Below are 18,123 nucleotides of genomic sequence, written 5' to 3'. Positions count from 1 at the left end.
GTTTGAACGTGATCAAATATGTAATGGGACCGCCGTTGTTTCGGTTCAATGTTTGAACGTGATCAAAAATGTAATGGGACCGCCGTTGTTTCGTGATCAAATATGTAATGGGACCGCCGTTGTTTCGGTTCAAATTTTTTTTTTTGGTAAGAATTGAGCTCTATTTGAAAAACAAAAACACGGATCCAAATAAAATACGAAGGGAGATATATTATAATCACATAACAGGCATATTACCTCCCCAATTTTGGACACGTACCTTAGGTTATCTGTTTGGGTCAATATGGTTAGCACATTAATTACCCGTGGATAACAGTCGGATAAAAACGAACGCGATAAATTCTTAATGTTATTTTAATATTCAGATATATTATACTAATATGACATTTATCTACATTTGTTTCCTTATTTTCTATACTCAAATATCGCGTGCTTAATTTTTGAACACTTTACAAACCAAGCGAGAAGGATAGTGTTTTGGTTAAAGAAAAACTAAATGTATGCCTTACCACTAACAGAGAAGTAAGTGAAAAGAGTTTATTACCCTTAACCCTGTGTGTATTAAGCGCCTTGTGAAGAATAATGGAATACTTGTATTTACACATTATTAAAAACTATAAGGAATACCTCAATGGCCCTAGTCGTCATTTACCGGTGGTTCCCATCCCGAAAACACAGGATATACCCCAGAGGTATCGCGGGGAAGTTCTTACACACAACAATTTTACTGAGAAAAACACAAAACTATTCCGTTTTTTAACGATCCATGCACTCTATATCAGAAGAATTTTTATCATATAACACATCACTCATCACTCAAATTACCAGCTGAAGAACATAAAACGCCGTTGAAATTAGCTTCATTAACAAATGTGCATCTTAAACATTTGTTGTATGGTACAGATCGTTCTCTTTGATGGATGGAATTAAAAGCAATTCAGATAAGCTCAGCAAGATTTCACAGAGGAAGGAAACAAGTGCCGGAGGTACACGTACACTGTGAAAGAAGGGGAAATGAGGAAATAACAATCACTTTGAAGTTGAAGAGAATCAGTCTAGATGTGGGAAAACTGGGCGTTATGCATGTGCGTCAAGTGTCGTCCAAAATTAGCCTGTGCAGTCCGAACAGCCTAATCGGGACGTTACTTTCCGCTTTTATGGAATTTTTTGTTTGAGGGGAATCTGCTCTAATGGAAAATCCAGTTAATGCAAAAACTGACGTTCCTGATTAGCCTGTGCGGATAGCACCGGTTTATCTGGAACGAATTTTTTTTGCCCATGCATTAAACCCACTTTTCCAAAAACGAGGCTACAAAGCATATTAAAATGCAAAACTTAAATTGTTTTTGCAAAAAGCATATAATTTAAAAATGCACATGGATACACGTGTAGCTCAGATTGCGTTCATTTGTTACGAGGCAATGATTAACTAATTCAATAATTCTCGGTGTTAAGATTGTCTGCGTTTCGCAGATACATATAATAATTTATAATTGTGTGCTGCTCCCGTATAAAAGGCGGAAATCTACACATTCGTCTAACTTTGCATTTTTATAAGAAAAATGAACACAATGCTAACTAACACTAAAGGCTTTTTGGATCTGTTCGAAAACGAAATTATGTTGTATTATTTCTGCGAACTTTGGGTAAATTTTATATTGACGAAAACAGTTATGAAACGACGTAGTCGTGTAAAAGCAGGTAATTGTTTCAATAACAACTGATCTAACAAAAAATGAATGGTTAACATAAGTTCGTAAAAGAGAACCAGGAAAGACATTCTTGTATATAGTCAATGATAGCCACAGGAAAGACATTCTTGTATATAGTCAATGATAGCCACAGGAAAGACATTCTTGTATATAGTCAATGATAGCCACAGGAAAGACATTCTTGTATTTAGTCAATAATAGCCAGCATTAAGATGATCCAAAATTTGCAACTTACCAATGACTTCATAATGTTTATACTATAAAAACTACTGTCTTCTTTATCGATGCTATTTAAACAAACTCGAAGTCCTTCACATGAAAGAGTATTGACATAGTGACGATTATAAGAAGATGAATCGAAGTAACACAGATGTGAACCTCTTCCTAGCTCCACAAACACTTCCATCCCTTCCTGTCCCCTTCCACTCCATTTTCTCTCCTCCTTCACCATTGATGACCTCACCCTCAGCTCCACCCTCCCTTACCATCTATAACCCGCATTCGATGTTCTCTTTTATCCAAGCCTTTCATTCGCGTTCTAACTCTACTCCGCTTATCCACCAAGAATATCCTTGTCTGCTTAGCGAGGAAATTCAATCCAAACTAGAGCTTTGTCACAGACGTGACGAATACCCCCACATGCCGCATTGACACAGAATATTTTGCACAAAAAAACAGCGGACAACATGCTCAATGTTTAAAACGCACTTAGTGACCCAGTGACCTGGTTTTTGACCGTGCATGGCCCATGTTCGAAGAACTTGACCTACACATCATCTAGATACAACTTCTGACCAAGTGTGGTGGAGATCGGATGAAAACTACTTGAATTAGAGAGCAGACACCATGCTGAATGTGTAAAACGTACTAAGTGACCCAGTGACCTAGTTTTTGACCCGGCACGACCCATAATCGAACTTGACCTAGACATCATCTAGATACAACTTCTGACCAAGTTTGGTGAAGATCGGATGAAAACTACTTGAATTAGAGATCGGACACGGACCGACCGACAGACAAACAGACCGACCGACCGACAAACTCACTACTATATACCCCCTAAACTTCGTTTAGTGGGGGTATAAGTACACCCTGAATGTCCAACCTATCTCAGCTCAACACTTACATCTATCTCTACTAATATCTTCTCATGAGTTTGAATATCGCCTGTCCATCCACCCCTCCACACTATATCTCCCTCCTACTCACACCTCATGGGTTTGAATAGCGCCTGTCCCGACAACCCTCCACACTCTATCTCTCTCCTTCTCTCACGTCATGAGTTTGAATAGCGCCTGTCCCTCCAACCTCCACACTCTATCTCTCTCCTACTCGCACCTCATGGGTTTGAATAGCGCCTGACCCTCCACCCTCCACACTCTATCTCTCCCCTACCCTCACCTCATGGGTTTGAATAGTGCCTGACCCTCCACCTCTCCGCACTCTATCTCTCTCCTATCCTCACCTCATGAATTTGAATAGTGCCTGTCCCTCCACCCTCCACACTCTATCTCTCTCCTACTCTCACCTCATGGGTTTGAATAGAGCCTGTCCCTCCATCCCTCCACACTCTATCTCTCTCATTGTGTCGCCTCATGGGTTTGAATAACGTCTGTCCCTCCACTCCTTCACTTTATCTCTCTCCTACTCTCACCTAATGGCTTTGAATAGCAATTGTCCCTCCACCCCTCCACAATCTTTATCTCTCCTATTCTCACCTCATGGGTTTATATAGCGCCTGTCCCTCCACCATCTACACTCTTTCTCTCTCCTTCTCTTACCTCATGGGTTTGAATAGCGCCTGACCCTCGTCCTGGAAGGTCATGATCAACTTCAGCTGGGTTCCACCCTCCTTCTGTTCTGTAAAGAGAATACGACACGAATAATAGTCATTTTTCGCAACAAAAGTAGAAATTGCATACATTTATTCATTGTAAAATCTTTTTTTTTCTATTTTTACCCTGTTATGATGCACTATTTTGAGCTACAACCCTTGTGGTAAAATGCAGTCATTAGAAGTGATTAAAAATAACATATAATTATAGCTTTTTTTCTTATTTACGTTCACAGCTATACAAATGTTATATAAATACATTGTATTTGTTATTCTGCAGTTTCAACGACGAGAATATAGATCCGGTGGTTAACAATTACAAATACAATCATAAACTTAATGTTCACATTGATAATAGGTACCAACACATATACAAATATAACATTAAATAAGTTGAACATCTATTTTGTCATGGTCTGTTAAGTTGATTCAATTTTTTTTCAGCAAATATACATATATTTGGGATGTGCTCTGTGAAAAGGGTGTTTTATGCATGTGCGTAAAGTGTCGTCCCAGTTTAGCCTGTGCAGTCCGCATAGGCTAATCAGGAACGACACTTTCCGATTTTATAATATTTTTCGTTTCAAGAAAGTCTCTTCTTAGCAAAAATGAAGTTTTTTTGCGGAAAGTGTCGTCTCTGATTAGATTGTGCGGACTGCACAGGCTAATTTGGGACGACTTTATACGCACATGCATTAAACCCCCTTGTAACACAGCACGATCCATTGGTGTTAGACGAAAGAGTTTGTGAAAGGGATTAATCAAGTATCTCCTCTGCTCAGATATGTGATAGGAGCCGCGCTCTGGGAAAAAGGGGCTCAAGGCATGTGCGTAAAGTTTCGTCCCATGTTTGCAGTCAACACAGGCTAATTAGGGACGCCATTTTCGTGGAATTTTTGTTTAAAGAAGGTTTCTTCTAAACGAAAATGCAGTGAAGTTGTAAAGTGTCGACATTGATTAGCCTGCGCGGTCGGCACCGGTTTATCTGGGACGACATTTTTCGCAGATGCATTCAGCTCATTTTTCCCAGGGCGCGGCTAATGCAATTAATGAGGTCCATGGCACTGAACATTCCTCAATTCCCTGGGTGATCCAAACGTACCCACGTCCACAATCTGCTGCGTGGCGATGTCGTCCAGTATGCCGTCCACGGCGGGGTCAAGGCCGTCATAGAGACCGTACTTATGAATGCCCTTGTGGAACCGCTCCCAGTGCGTCAGCTGGGGACTGAAACGGAAAATGACGTCATCAAGCTACTCATGAACGTGACGTCATCATTACTTTTTGGGATCCATAATACAGTTTTCAAAAGGATAGCAGTAGTTAAAGGTATGTAGGTAAACGTTCATGTAGCGGCGTTCCAGACTATAAACATTACAAGTTGGAACGTTTGAATGGAGTGAGTTCCAGAAATCCTTGGAATTTCAATACAATATGATCGGAACAAGGCGTAGATTTGGCCCAGAATTGTCGTTACCTGATAACAACGCGTATCGTGGTTTGGAAATACGCATCGGCTCTCAATTTTGGTTTGTAAGCCACAAACATCAGGGGACTAACGACGTCATAAATCATCTACAGGTAACACTTCAATGCTGCTGCTGCAATTTGTGTGATGGCGATGTTTAGGAAAACATAATGTTGTTGCTGAGGGGATGCTGCAGTTGGTGATATTAAAGGTGTATATATTGGTACTGCTTGTGATGATACCGCAAAGAATTCTTGCGGAAGTGGTAATGATGACCGTACTATAATTGCTGATGGTGACACAGTTGCCGCAGATAGTTATACCTACAGTGATTATAGAGATGAGTCTAGAGATGATGACTTCATTGATACCGCTTCAGACGGTGATGCTGACATTGATACTGTTGCATTTGCTAGAGATGACAATAGTTGACTGCGGAACATAAAGTTGGATGTTTCCCAATGTTAGCATTTTTTTTAATGGATCGTCCCATTAATAAATGATTTTATAATTTAAAAATATTGCTTTTCAGTTCAATGGTGGAAAATATATTTACTTCTAGTGAACAGATATGCGATGTTGTTAGCGAGTTTAAGTACCCGTGAACTAAACGTAACATTATTTCTCTTGATTTACATGGTTGTTTAGCTGTAACAACTGTTTGAACATCCTGGGCTATCATTTCGCCATTTCAAAGTCATATACCGTGATATAAACGCACAATAAAACATGTACAATATGCAACATTAAAATGTACGATTGATAGGACCAAAACACCTTCAAACGAACAACATTACAGCAAATTCGTAATAAATTACTGTTTATTACTCTTTTCATGAATTATCTAACATCTGCACAACATAACAAAACGCGTTATTATATAGGGTTGATTGTTGTAAATAATTGCATGCAGCTTAACAAAAAACAGAGGGAAAGAAGAAAGAAGTTGTGATTTTTATGGTTCTCGTTTTGCATAGTGCAAATTATGTAATCACTTTGAAGATTTCCGCGCTTTACTGATCAAATACTTTGTTGCAATAAAGCGACATGTAAACACTCGGACTGAACTGCCGGTTAATACTGGAATAGGTACTTCATAAACACCATCAATTGTCCATACTTTGCATTGATGATGGAAAAAAACGATTTAGTGTATATTGTATTTAATAAGTAGAGTCAAAGTACTTGTTTAAAGGAACATATAGACCGTCTTTACCTAAATTTACATACCTTAATTAAACCAATACTACAATACAGAATATTGTACGAATCAATGTTTTTCTTTAACATTTAAAAATTGCGTTAAAAGGACTTGTTCACATACTGGCATACTGACAATTTCCCTTTTGTTGAAATATAATTCGGAAAGAAATTGTGTCGCGTTCTGAGAAAATGGGACTTAATACATGTGCGTAAAGTGTCATCCCAGATTAGTCTGTGCAGTCCGCACAGGCTAATCAGGGACGACACTTTCCGCCTAAATTGGATTTTTGCTTAAATGAGACTTCATTTAAACGAAAAATGTCATAAAAGCGGAAAGTGTCGTCCCTGATTAGCCTGTGCGGACTGCACAGGCTAATCTGGGACGAAACTTTCCGCACATGCATTACGTCCAATTTTCTCAGATCAAGACACATATATTCAAAATATCGTTTTCTTTTAATATAAAACATGGGTACTTCATAGGCATACAATTGATAAGTAAAACATTCAACTAAAGATTTTGTTAACCTTTTTATAAACTGTACCAAAAAAGCACTGGCCACATACCATCTTATGATTCCGATGAAAAGCTACCGTTGTGTAATATACGTACATTTTCAATAATTAACCATCATCCACGTAATTTAGCAAACTTAGATTCAAACGTTTCATATAAACGGAGGATCTTTTTAATGGTGATTAATGAATCTGATTAACGAAAATAATGTTATAACGAAGTTCCCTGCGACCGAGATACACGAGCACCGGAGAACGAATACAAAATCATGCAATCATGTTTGCAATTAAGCTTACCTTACCAGGAAATTCATTTTAGCGACAATCAATTAGTACAGCATACGGGTTGTCTAAATTGCTGAACGATGTAGCTGGCAACTGCGTACAGAATCCAGAAGAAAGCATGCTAGTATGATACAGATGCTATCGTGAACAATGTCTGCCAGAATGGATTTTTGTCGCACATAATGATGTTTACATTATCTAATTGAGACGTAATAATCGAGAAAGGATTGTTAATTTTATCATCTATCTTATAAAACGCGTTTTTTTCTGGCATTTTATTGCCATGTCTTCATCGCCACGTATAAGTGCTTTACGCCCTCCACCAAAACTGATGTTCAGCTATGAAACATTGGAACCATTGATCCGCTTTGATAACACAATTCCCTACTAAGTATGTGTTATATTGGCCGAATCTGCTGTATGCATATTCAATATAAATATTTCCTTAGTTTTATTATAATAAGGCATAGTCAGGGACTCAATTCAATAAAAAGTTTTCTTAACATGGTTGTTTATTTTGTTGGATACATAACTGACGGGACAGGCAACAACTGACCCTTCGGTTTAATATGCAAATAATAAACATCAGCAAATACGGAAATTATGTAAATTTTGGGAAAAAAAATATCAGAAAGTTATTCACATGAGTATGTCAGTGTAAATCAGGAAGCAGGAATACTCACTTCAGAACGTGTTTTTTTTTTACAAAACAACAACATCAACAGTTTATAATATTAAAGTTCCAAACACCGTACCGTAAAAGAAAAACTCAGTGCGAATATAAACTCGCGTTTGATAATTAATCGGTGCAAATTGTTTTCTACGTTCAATTATAGCATGTATAACCATGTACATTTAGATTGTATAAAATAAATAATAGATACAGCCATCATGTTGTTGTTGTTTAAATAAAGATGGTATGAAAAACAAAATTAAATTGATAACATAATAATGTGCAGTTGTAATAATAGATTGTTAATCATCATTACATCGACACAGCATTATGCTTTTATTTATTAATGAACATTGTTGCACGCATCTTTTGATATCATAATATAAAAGCATCCATAAAGTCTCTTAGGTCATGAAAATTAATAATAAAAAAAATCAGATCATTGTCGTTTGAGTTAAAACAGCGGTTCGAGCAATTAATAAAAAATAATATTGATTTACCGTGCCTTTTACACGTGAGTCAACGTTTTGTTGCTAACGAACATGCGCGATTTAGTGACTAAAATTGATAATTTGTGTTCAAATGTTCCTTTTAAATAAATGATAACTTATTTTAAACAAATGTACATTAATCAAATAGTTGACACTGTCAATTATTTTAGTGAAATTAATTGTTAAAATACTGTCATCAATTGGCTTCAAACTTAACAAATAGTTTCTTGAATGTAAAATGAAGAAAAACAAGGCGAACAAATTTTAAAATTCCTTTTTATTTTATTAAAACCTGTATACTGGGATAGAGACACACAAATGAATAATTTTGATACATCTCAAATATATCTCTCTTTTGGATGCGATAAATGATTTCATATGATAGATTTAATGCATACATTTATCGAGAAATTGCATATGACTAGACTAAGTGCACGAGTTAATTTATAGGAATAAATTGACGAAGAACTGAGTTGAAACAATAAAATGCATCATTGGGAAAATTTAAGTGCGCCTATTACGCAGAATTACGTTTACTTTATAAACGCGGTGTATTTGTTTTGTTGTAAGTATATACGTGTAGATGTTAGATATGCAAGACTTAAAGCGTATTTAAATATTAGTTGTAAATATTGCTCACAAAAAAATCATGATACATTTATAATAAGCAGTAGCTCTGTCTCACTTGATATATTTTAGCCTCGTTCGGGGTTTAATGAATGTGCATGAAGTGTTGTCAAAGATAGGCCTGTGTAGTCCGAACAGGCTTATCCGAGACGACACTTTCCGCTTTTAATGTTATGTTCGTTAAATTGAGGTCTCTTAGGAAGGAAAATCCATTTAAGGTGGAAAGTGTCACAATCTAATCTGGGACGACACTTTACACACATGAAGTAAGTCCGGGTTTTTCAGAGCGAGATCTATTTGTGAAGTGGTCTCTGGAATATATTGAAACGGTAACTTATGATATAGGGAATGTCTAAGAAGACGCCTTAATATTATTTTACTTACCCACCATTGTAGTTTTCATAAATTGGAAGTCCCATTCCTTTCCGTCGGAAACGATGTGTCTGTAGTTTCAGAAAATTTGTATATGACACTAATCTGGTTTTCTCAAAATTGAATTTCAAGCCATTTGAGGTTTGTAGCTTGTTTAACATAAGGTCTACAGTAGAACTAGAAAAATTAAATTCCAGATTTTTTTCATGACTTTCCTGTGAATTTAGCATTTTGTGAACTTGATGTGTTTCGTGCACTACCTCTTGGTTAACGCTATCACTTTGGTATTTCATGTCCTCGTTGGTATCGTTGGCCAAGCTTTTGATTTCCAAGGCGCGTTTCGCCATTTCCGGGCTGATATTGTCACTGCTGTAGTTACTTTTATTAAGACGTTTCCGGAAGGTAAAAATATGCGGAAATTCACCATTGTCATCGTAAACACCGATCTGGCGAGTGTCACTGTTCGGCAAAAAAGAGGACTTCCGGTCATGGAGTGTAGGCAGACGACTCAGTGTGAGACAAATAGCGCAGAAGGACAAAGATCCGCAGACGAAAAGAGCCGTGCGCAGCCTCAGTTTCATAGTATTGTCCTGCGCAAGCATCGAAGTTTCATGACGCCACAGGTTGCCACACTGACGACATCACGAGACAACATTACCAACAACTTTACCACATTTTAAAACTTCATATTACCACATACTCAAACTCGTTTAAATGCTTGATAAATATATGTGCACTTTACCAGCTTGGTATTACCTTAAAGATTACTTTCACATTAATCACTCTTCTCTCACTGCGGCGGAAGATCTGAAATGATATAAAATTGCGTTCTGTTAAGCGATGATAAAACGTTTAGTTTGTTTTGAACAGCGACTTGTTATATACCCATTTATCAATCTCGATGTATTGAAAGCGAAGAAATTTCCATAAAATCACTAACTGCGCATGCGTCAGGTAGGCAAGAGCAGACGAGCACCAATCAGATTCTTTACGGTGCGATCTGATTTGCCAGACGACAGCTGTGAAGCAGACGATGAATAAATACCCAATGAAACTATTGACCCCAACGAACTGGAACCGAAGGCAATTATAGAATATGCAAATAAAGTCATAAATAATTATTTTTATAATGCATTTACGACAACATGTTTTTTTCCGTGAACTAATAATTAGGTTTACAAATTCACAAATGTAATGTCAACATTTAACGTTTTCACAAAATATAAAATAGAGGACGGATACCTACAGGGGGTTACAATCATTAACTATAAGTCACATTGAAGGGACTTTTTCACAGATTTTGGCATGTATTAAAGTTTGTCATAAAATGCTTTATATTGATAAATGTAAACATTTAATCTATAAAGCTCCAGTAAAAAAATATAAAGAAATAAAAAAGTAACCCTCCACTGGGTTCGTACCACTGACCCCTGGAGTAAAGACTATCGCTTAGACCACTCGGCCGCGATCCGTGGTCATACAATTAGTGATACATTTTATACTTTATATGAACAATCCTCGAAGTATCACACAAATACAACAACAGAACTCTCCAAATTATTCAATCGTTTCGCTTTGCAACGCTTTATAATTTTCATGTTTTTAAATCGTCAAAATATGCATACAATGGATATTTTAGAGCATAGTAAATGTAAATTTCCTCACTATTATCATAACTACAACGAAAATTTGCGAATCTGAAACCATTTTTTTTAAATTGTGTCAATTTACCAAAACGTGAAAAGACCCATTTAACCGTTATTCATTTTTGTGCTTTAATAAATTTCATACTAATATATAGTTCTATCGATCAGACTGTACCGTAATTAAGGGAGACACAAAAAACCGTCAACATTCCGAACAAACACATTACGAAATTCATGCAACGAATTTTGGGGACTTGCCAGTTGTGCCTCATGTCAAATGCACATGAATTGGCTTTAAATAGGTTAGAATACGAAATATATTTGAGCCGTGCTCCCAGATAAACCTTGCGGGACGACACTTTCCGCCTAAACTTGATTTTTGCTAAGAAGAGACTTTCTTGAAACGAACAATATAATAAAAGCTGAAAGTGTAGTCCCTGATTAGTCGGATTGCACAGGCTAATCTAGGACGACACTTTACGCACATGCATTAAACCCCCTTTTCGCAGAGCACGGTCCATCTTGATTTTAACTTTTAAGATTTTTTAATTCTCGTTTCAAGTACTTCATGATAATCACTAGTTATGAACTATTAATTAAAATCATTGTATTACAAACTGATTAAGTGTTTGAAGTAAGAACGTAAATACATAGTTAAATTTGAAGCGAGGGCGAAATGTTCATATAATTTATAAGTATATGTTCTGCTGACAATTTTGGAAACGAGGTACATATTTGCGTAGGCGTGTGTTGAATTGTTGAACATGTACAGCCGACATGAACATTTTTATTAGATTGTCCTTCTGTTGCATGAAGGGACACCGTCGATATTAGGTAAAATATGAAGCTTAAGATGTTGTTTTATTGTATGCACATGTATGTCTCAAATTAAAACCAACTTGACATGAGCTTGATTGACTGGACAACAATAATTATAAATAGAGCTTAGTAAAATAATGTAAATGGCGAAATCTTATCATGATTAGACGTCCTATTGTTATAAGTTGTTCTGATTATTATTTCGGCAATTTTGGACACATTTCGAGGTCGGTTTTCGTTTTTCGTTTTTGCTATCTTTTGCTGTTCATCTTCAACAGTGAAACGATATTTTTCAAAACGTCTTAATAAGAACTTAAAATAGGTCATGCGTGAATCTTCGAAAACATACTCAGTAAAAAAATAAAGATGGAAATATTAGTTACCGGTAATTAGTTTCTTTAATAAGTTTTAGGTTCACTTAACCATAGTTAAGGAGCGTTGGAAAAATAATACACATTTAATGAATGGCGAATGCTGATATAATATTTTAGTCGTGTTCTGCGAAAACTGGGCATAATTCATGTCCGTAAAGTGTCTTCCCAGATTAGCCTGTGTAGTCCGCACAGGCTAATCAGGGACGACACTTTCCGCTTTTATGACATTTTTCGTTTACACGAAGTCTCTTCTTAGCAAAAATCCAATTTAGGCGGAAAGTGTCGTCCATGGTTAGCCTGTGCGGACTGCACAGGCTAATCTGGGACGACACTTTACGCAAATGCATTATGCCCAGTTTTCTCAGAACGCGACTCATTTTAAAAACACACATATTCTTGTATTTAACTGTGTTGTTTGATATCGCGTATTTATGACATACATTGGACATATTTATCAGATAATACTATTATCCGTGTTAAAAATCGTTGAATTTATTTTCATATAAGTTGATAAGTTTACAAGGAAATTTTGAATTTAACACTTCTATTGTGTGGCATAAATACTTAACTAAAGCCATGTTTTCTTTTTAAATAATGCGCTTCTTCGGCTGCTTCATAAAATGCGAAGGTGGACAGTTAGATGATAATAACAGAACAAAACAGATATTAACTGTTAAATGGATATTCTGTGTGCATGATACAATTTACTGAAATTATATAATTCAACAGGTTTTGCTAAAATTGATGCCAATTTTATAACAAAAATTGAAATATGTGTCCAGTAGATCTTTATTATGATCCCGAAAAAAAATTGAATACCACAACACATATTTACATATTTATCAGTGTTTCAAATAAGCAATTAAAAGATCGTTTTAAACATATATTCGAAAATCACTCATTTGACGAACATATTCGCGAACAATTACTTACGTTTTGAAATGTACACACTTATATTCTATATACATTTAACTGAAATAACTATTTTAAATTAAGCAGAACGCTCAATAAATAGTTATTAATTATAAAAAAAATAGGGCAAAAATTCGATCACTACGAATACAATTATAGGGTTCGCATTGAACGCGGCGAATTCCTTTAATAGCGTTTAATAAAGGAATAGATCACATTTACAACATTCTTTATAATTTGCCTTTGTGATTTATTGATAAATACATGTATTAAAAATGCATCTACTTTAAATTACTCTAGTATATCTACGTGTCGCATGGAAGATTTATGGTTGTTTAGTCAAGGTTAATATATGAGGATTCAATTTATTTAGGTCAGAATGTAAAATACTGGTGGGACAAATTTCTTATGGTGACCGAAAATTTGTATACCAGAATTTACTTTATATTTCATCGTTGCCTTCTTGTATAAGTTTTTGGGGAAACATGAAACCTTAATATTTATTGATATTCTGTTTTAAATTACCAAGAAGTAGTTGTATATTTTATTAAAGTGACGCATAGTACACAGAAAATCATTGGTATTAACAGCAAATATACGAGCAAATATTTTATATGTTTGCGAAACATCGAAAAGGCTTACGAGTCACTAAGTTGACATGTTAGGATGTAGGCATACAATTAAATCAATATAAAGCTGGAAAGTGTAAGAAAAACGATAATTGTTTATTAACATGGATAGTATAGACGAATTACCTCTGTTAATTATTTTTTATCAATTGGACTTACAATCATAGTATTGGACTTACAATCATAGTATTGGACTTACAATCATAGTATTGGACTTACAATCATAGTATTGGACTTACAATCATAGTATTGGACTTACAATCATAGTATTGGACTTACAATCATAGTATTGGACTTACAATCATAGTATTGGACTAACAATCATAGTATTGGACTTACAATCATAGTATTGGACTAACAATCATAGTATTGGACTTACAATCATAGTATTGAAAGTTCGTGTAAAAATATACATATGAGCTGTGCTATGTTTTAAGGGGGTTTAATGCATGTGCGTAAAGTGTCGTCCCAGATAAGCCTGTGTAGTCCATGGGGTTTAATGCATCTGCGTAAAGTGTCGTCCCAGATAAGCCTGGGCTGTCGGCACAGGATAATCTGGGACAACACTTTCCGCCTTAGCTGGATTTTTGCTAAGAAGATACTTTCTTTAAACGGGAAATACCATACAAGCGGACACTTTTTGCACATGCACATGCATTCAACCCGCTTTTCACAGAGCACAGCCCACTTATATATTTGATGATTTCAGTTTGGTCTCGATCATACGTGTGATTAGCGGGTGATGACAGCGAAAACCCCATTAGACAGGTATGGTGTCGACCGACTTACTTCCAAAGGTAAGATACAATTTGACAAAGTTATGACCCTTTAAAATACCTAGGTCGCTAGGCATGGCTCGGCTTATCGTTCTTATCCCTTCAAACTCAGAGGTGATTAATAAAGATTTAGAGCTGTGTAACAGAAACGGGCGTCATCTAGTAAGGATGCAATCTTAAATGTATGCAAGTATTCTTTTGTCACGTTTATTGAACTTCAACCAGATAAAATGTTATTTTCACGTACACGGTTTTTAGCACTGCGTACCTATTACAACAAAATGTATTGTTTCTTTATTTAGGATTAAAGTATTAAAAAACGTGTCGTTACGATGTAAATGAAATCATTCTAATTAACTCTGTTTTTATTTTTTTGCATCTCTTTCACATTTTAAAATGTTATTTTGCAATAAATTGGTTGATAACATAGCTTTTTTTTAATCAAGCAATCAAATGGCAAAATATGGAATTTTTCATTAAACAGAATCGCATGTGCCAGAACATTAATTAAGTAGCGTCATCCCCGACGTTAGGTGAACATTTGACAACCGTCGAACGATAATTTTCACTAATTGAGCAGCGAGCTAACAAGAGCCTCCACTTAACACTGATAATGCAGCTGTCATAGGTCGTGTGCAGATGTTAACCAAGCAAAATGACAGTTAAAAGAACTCTTGTTACGCTAAGATGAGTCGTGTTCTGAGAAAACTGGGCATAATGCATGTGCGTAAAGTGTCGTCTCAGATTAGCCTGTGCAGTTCACACAGGCTAATCAGGGACGACACTTTCCGCCTAAATATGATTTTTGCTAAGAAGAGACTTCATTTAAACGAAAAAATGTCATAACAGCGGAAATTGTCGTCCCTGATTAGCCGGTGTAGACTGCACAGGCTAATCTGGGACGACACTTTAAGCACATGCATTATGCCCAGTTTTCTCAGAACGCGACTCGTATATTCATGAATGGCCTCTGACAGATTCGTGCGGACAGTAATTCTGTCTAATTATGGATCATTAAAGGGATCTTTTCACGCTTTGGTAAATTGACAAAATTGAAAAAAGTTGTTTCAGATTCGCAAATTTTCGTTTTAGTTATGATATTTGTGAGGAAACAGTAATACTGAACATTTACCATGGTCTAATATAGCCATTATATGCATCTTTTGACGATTTTAAAACCTAAAAATTATAAAGCGTTGCAACGCGAAACGATTGAATAATTTGGAGAGTTCTGTTTTTGTCGTTAAATTTTGTGAAACTACGAAGATTGCTTATATAAGGTATAAAATACTTCAGGTATATGTACTCGGCGGAATAGCTCAGTAGGCTAAAGCGTTTTTACTTCAGGACTCTGGCAGGACTCCAGGGGTCACTGGTTCGAAACCTGGTCCGGGCAATGTTCTTTTCCTTTTTTTAATTTTATTCTTGATTTTTTACTGGAGCTTTTACGATCCAATGTTTACATTTATCAATATAAAGCATTTAATGATTAAGTTAAAAAATGCCAAAATCTGTGAAAAGGCCCCTTTAATAGTTTTATTTTTTTCCAAATAAATGAAATTCATAAAACGGCGTTTTAATTATTGAACAAAAAAGAATGTTAATTTTTCATAAAGTAATACATGTTTTTCGATATTGAAACAATATTGACACAAGTATTCGTCGCACGAATGGAGCAATCATCTATGCATGTAACGACAAGAAAACGATCTCACTGAAAAGTATCGAATTCGGCTAAACCATGCGTGTGTTAGCTAGTTAGCAAAATAGAAACCATGACTCATATAAAAACTAACCTGTTTACAAGCTAAAACGTAGTGTTTATTAAAAAAAATAACCATACATACCACAGGCATAATTGTTTAAATTCCAAATATTAATATAAACAATTCATATGAACAGCGACAAAACCAATACTACTTGTATCTCCTGATACGTACGTTAAAGGGTTTCAATTCGCTTTGACGGAATAGCTCACGAGACCTGTATGGCTGGTAAGACGTCTACTGTCATGTTCTCTTGCGCATGTAGCATGTAAACATGATCGTTAATCGACAGGAGCAAATTAACTCTCAAGTCGAACAAGTAACTCGAATTAATGGATACAAATCTATGTTACTGGTAAAGTTCTGAGAAATTAACGTTTTTATTATGCATTGTCCCAAATAAGGCAATTCGTACATAACAACGCCAACACATTTAGTTGTTTGATCACATAATTTGCTAGCAAAACGATTTAAAAAATATTGAAAGTAGCCATTATTTAGCTGATAAGTTATCGACGGACAATTATTCATACGGTTCTCATACTATTTAAATTGCAGTGAAAATATGAATATATCAATAACATAAACAATAGTTTTTTACTTTTAAAGAAGAATCAACATTCAATTTCTAAATGGAATCATGTTACAATTGTAATGCATATACACTTGCTTCATTCTTAACTTAAATGAGTAGAAGTATTAAATACACAGCACAAGTATAACAAAACCCAGCTCTTCATTTAAATCGTGATTCTTTAATTACGACAATTTGCGAAACTTATAATTTCTCCCTGCTTTCTTTGATATCATAATTCGATACGGCATGTTATCATCCGCTCTGATCGGTATCGCAGTGATTTACGGTTGAATGCCCCTATGGGGTCTGTTGGGCCTTAATCCCCTCACCTCGTGGGAACTTATTTTGGATAGACTGTTACATTAAGTCAGCTTTGGGAAAACTGGACTTAATGCATGTGCGTTAAGTGTCATCCCAGACTAGCCTGTGTAGTCCGCATAGGCTCAGCAGAGACAAAACATTTCGCCTCAACCGAATATTTGCTACGAGGAGACTTTTTTAAACGAAAAATGCGAAAACAGCTGACAGTGTCGTCCCTGATTAGGCTGTGCTGAATGCACAGGCCAATCTATGACGACACTTAGCGCACATTCATAAACCAGTTTTACAGAACGGGACTCATATTATGAGACGCGTTCTGAGAAAACGGGGCTTAATGCATGTGCGTAAAGTGTCGTCCCAGATTAGCCTGTGCAGTCCGCGCAGGATAATCAGGGACGACACTTTCCGTTTTTATGGTATTTTTCGTTTAAAGGAAGTCTCTTCTACACGAAAATACAGTTAAGACGGACAGTGTCGTCCCTGATTAGCCTGTGCAGACTGCACAGGCTAATCTTGGATGACACTTTCCGCACATGCATTAAGCCCCGTTTTCTCAGAACGCGACTCTTATAATCACGAATGTGATATCATAAAATAAAGACAATCGAGCTATTTGAGCATATTTTATGTTGTTTGTCAAAATGACTCAAGCGATTAGATTTTAAAAAGGTTTTAATGACGTCATTTGCACAGTTGAAAAAGAAAAATATTCCAAAAAGAAGACATTTTAGATTACTCATTATGTGCGCATGCACTTACAGTAAGTGAAACAACAAGAAACAACAGGATTCTCTTATAATAAAAGTTCTCGACGTATAGGAAAACATTTATATAGAGAATATTATGTGAGTTTTTGATAAAGATCAAGTTTATCATACGAGGCTTAGAACCGAGGTACCGCGAGGCTTGTCGAGCGCTAACATGGTTCGAGCCGAGCATTATAAATTTGATCTTTATCCAAAACTCACATAATAGTCAATTTATCCTATTATTTTGTTCCCTTTTTTCATTAATAATGATCAAATATCGCATTTTTGACGATTTTGTTTTCTATAGTTGACAAAAAAAATTGGAAAACCAAATTCTGATCTAAAAATAGCGATAGTATAAAGCTCAAGTTTA

At 35.8% G+C, this 18,123-nt stretch overlaps 1 protein-coding gene across 2 annotated transcripts in view; it reads right to left on the bottom strand.

Moving 5' to 3' along the window:
• LOC127868879 (extracellular serine/threonine protein kinase FAM20C-like) overlaps positions 1 to 16,356 on the bottom strand; it is a 24,743-nt gene extending 8,387 nt beyond the window's left edge. Inside the window, exons 1-4 of one of the 2 annotated variants that reach the window (XM_052411019.1) lie at positions 16,278 to 16,356; positions 9,194 to 9,988; positions 4,649 to 4,773; positions 3,494 to 3,572 (exon numbers count right to left, since the gene is read on the bottom strand). In XM_052411019.1, the coding sequence (XP_052266979.1) occupies positions 3,494 to 3,572; positions 4,649 to 4,773; positions 9,194 to 9,783 (794 nt within the window). In that variant the 5' untranslated portion in view covers positions 9,784 to 9,988; positions 16,278 to 16,356. Of the gene's footprint in view, positions 1 to 3,493; positions 3,573 to 4,648; positions 4,774 to 9,193; positions 9,989 to 16,184 lie in introns of both variants that reach the window. The other variant, XM_052411018.1, reaches the window with a different exon arrangement.
• Between the last annotated feature and the right edge of the window lie 1,767 nt (positions 16,357 to 18,123).

The sequence above is a fragment of the Dreissena polymorpha genome, chromosome 2 (assembly GCF_020536995.1).
Source record: "Dreissena polymorpha isolate Duluth1 chromosome 2, UMN_Dpol_1.0, whole genome shotgun sequence".
Lineage (NCBI taxonomy): Eukaryota > Metazoa > Mollusca > Bivalvia > Myida > Dreissenidae > Dreissena > Dreissena polymorpha.
Note: the sequence above shows the minus strand (reverse complement) of the source record. Positions and strands in the feature narration are given on the sequence as shown.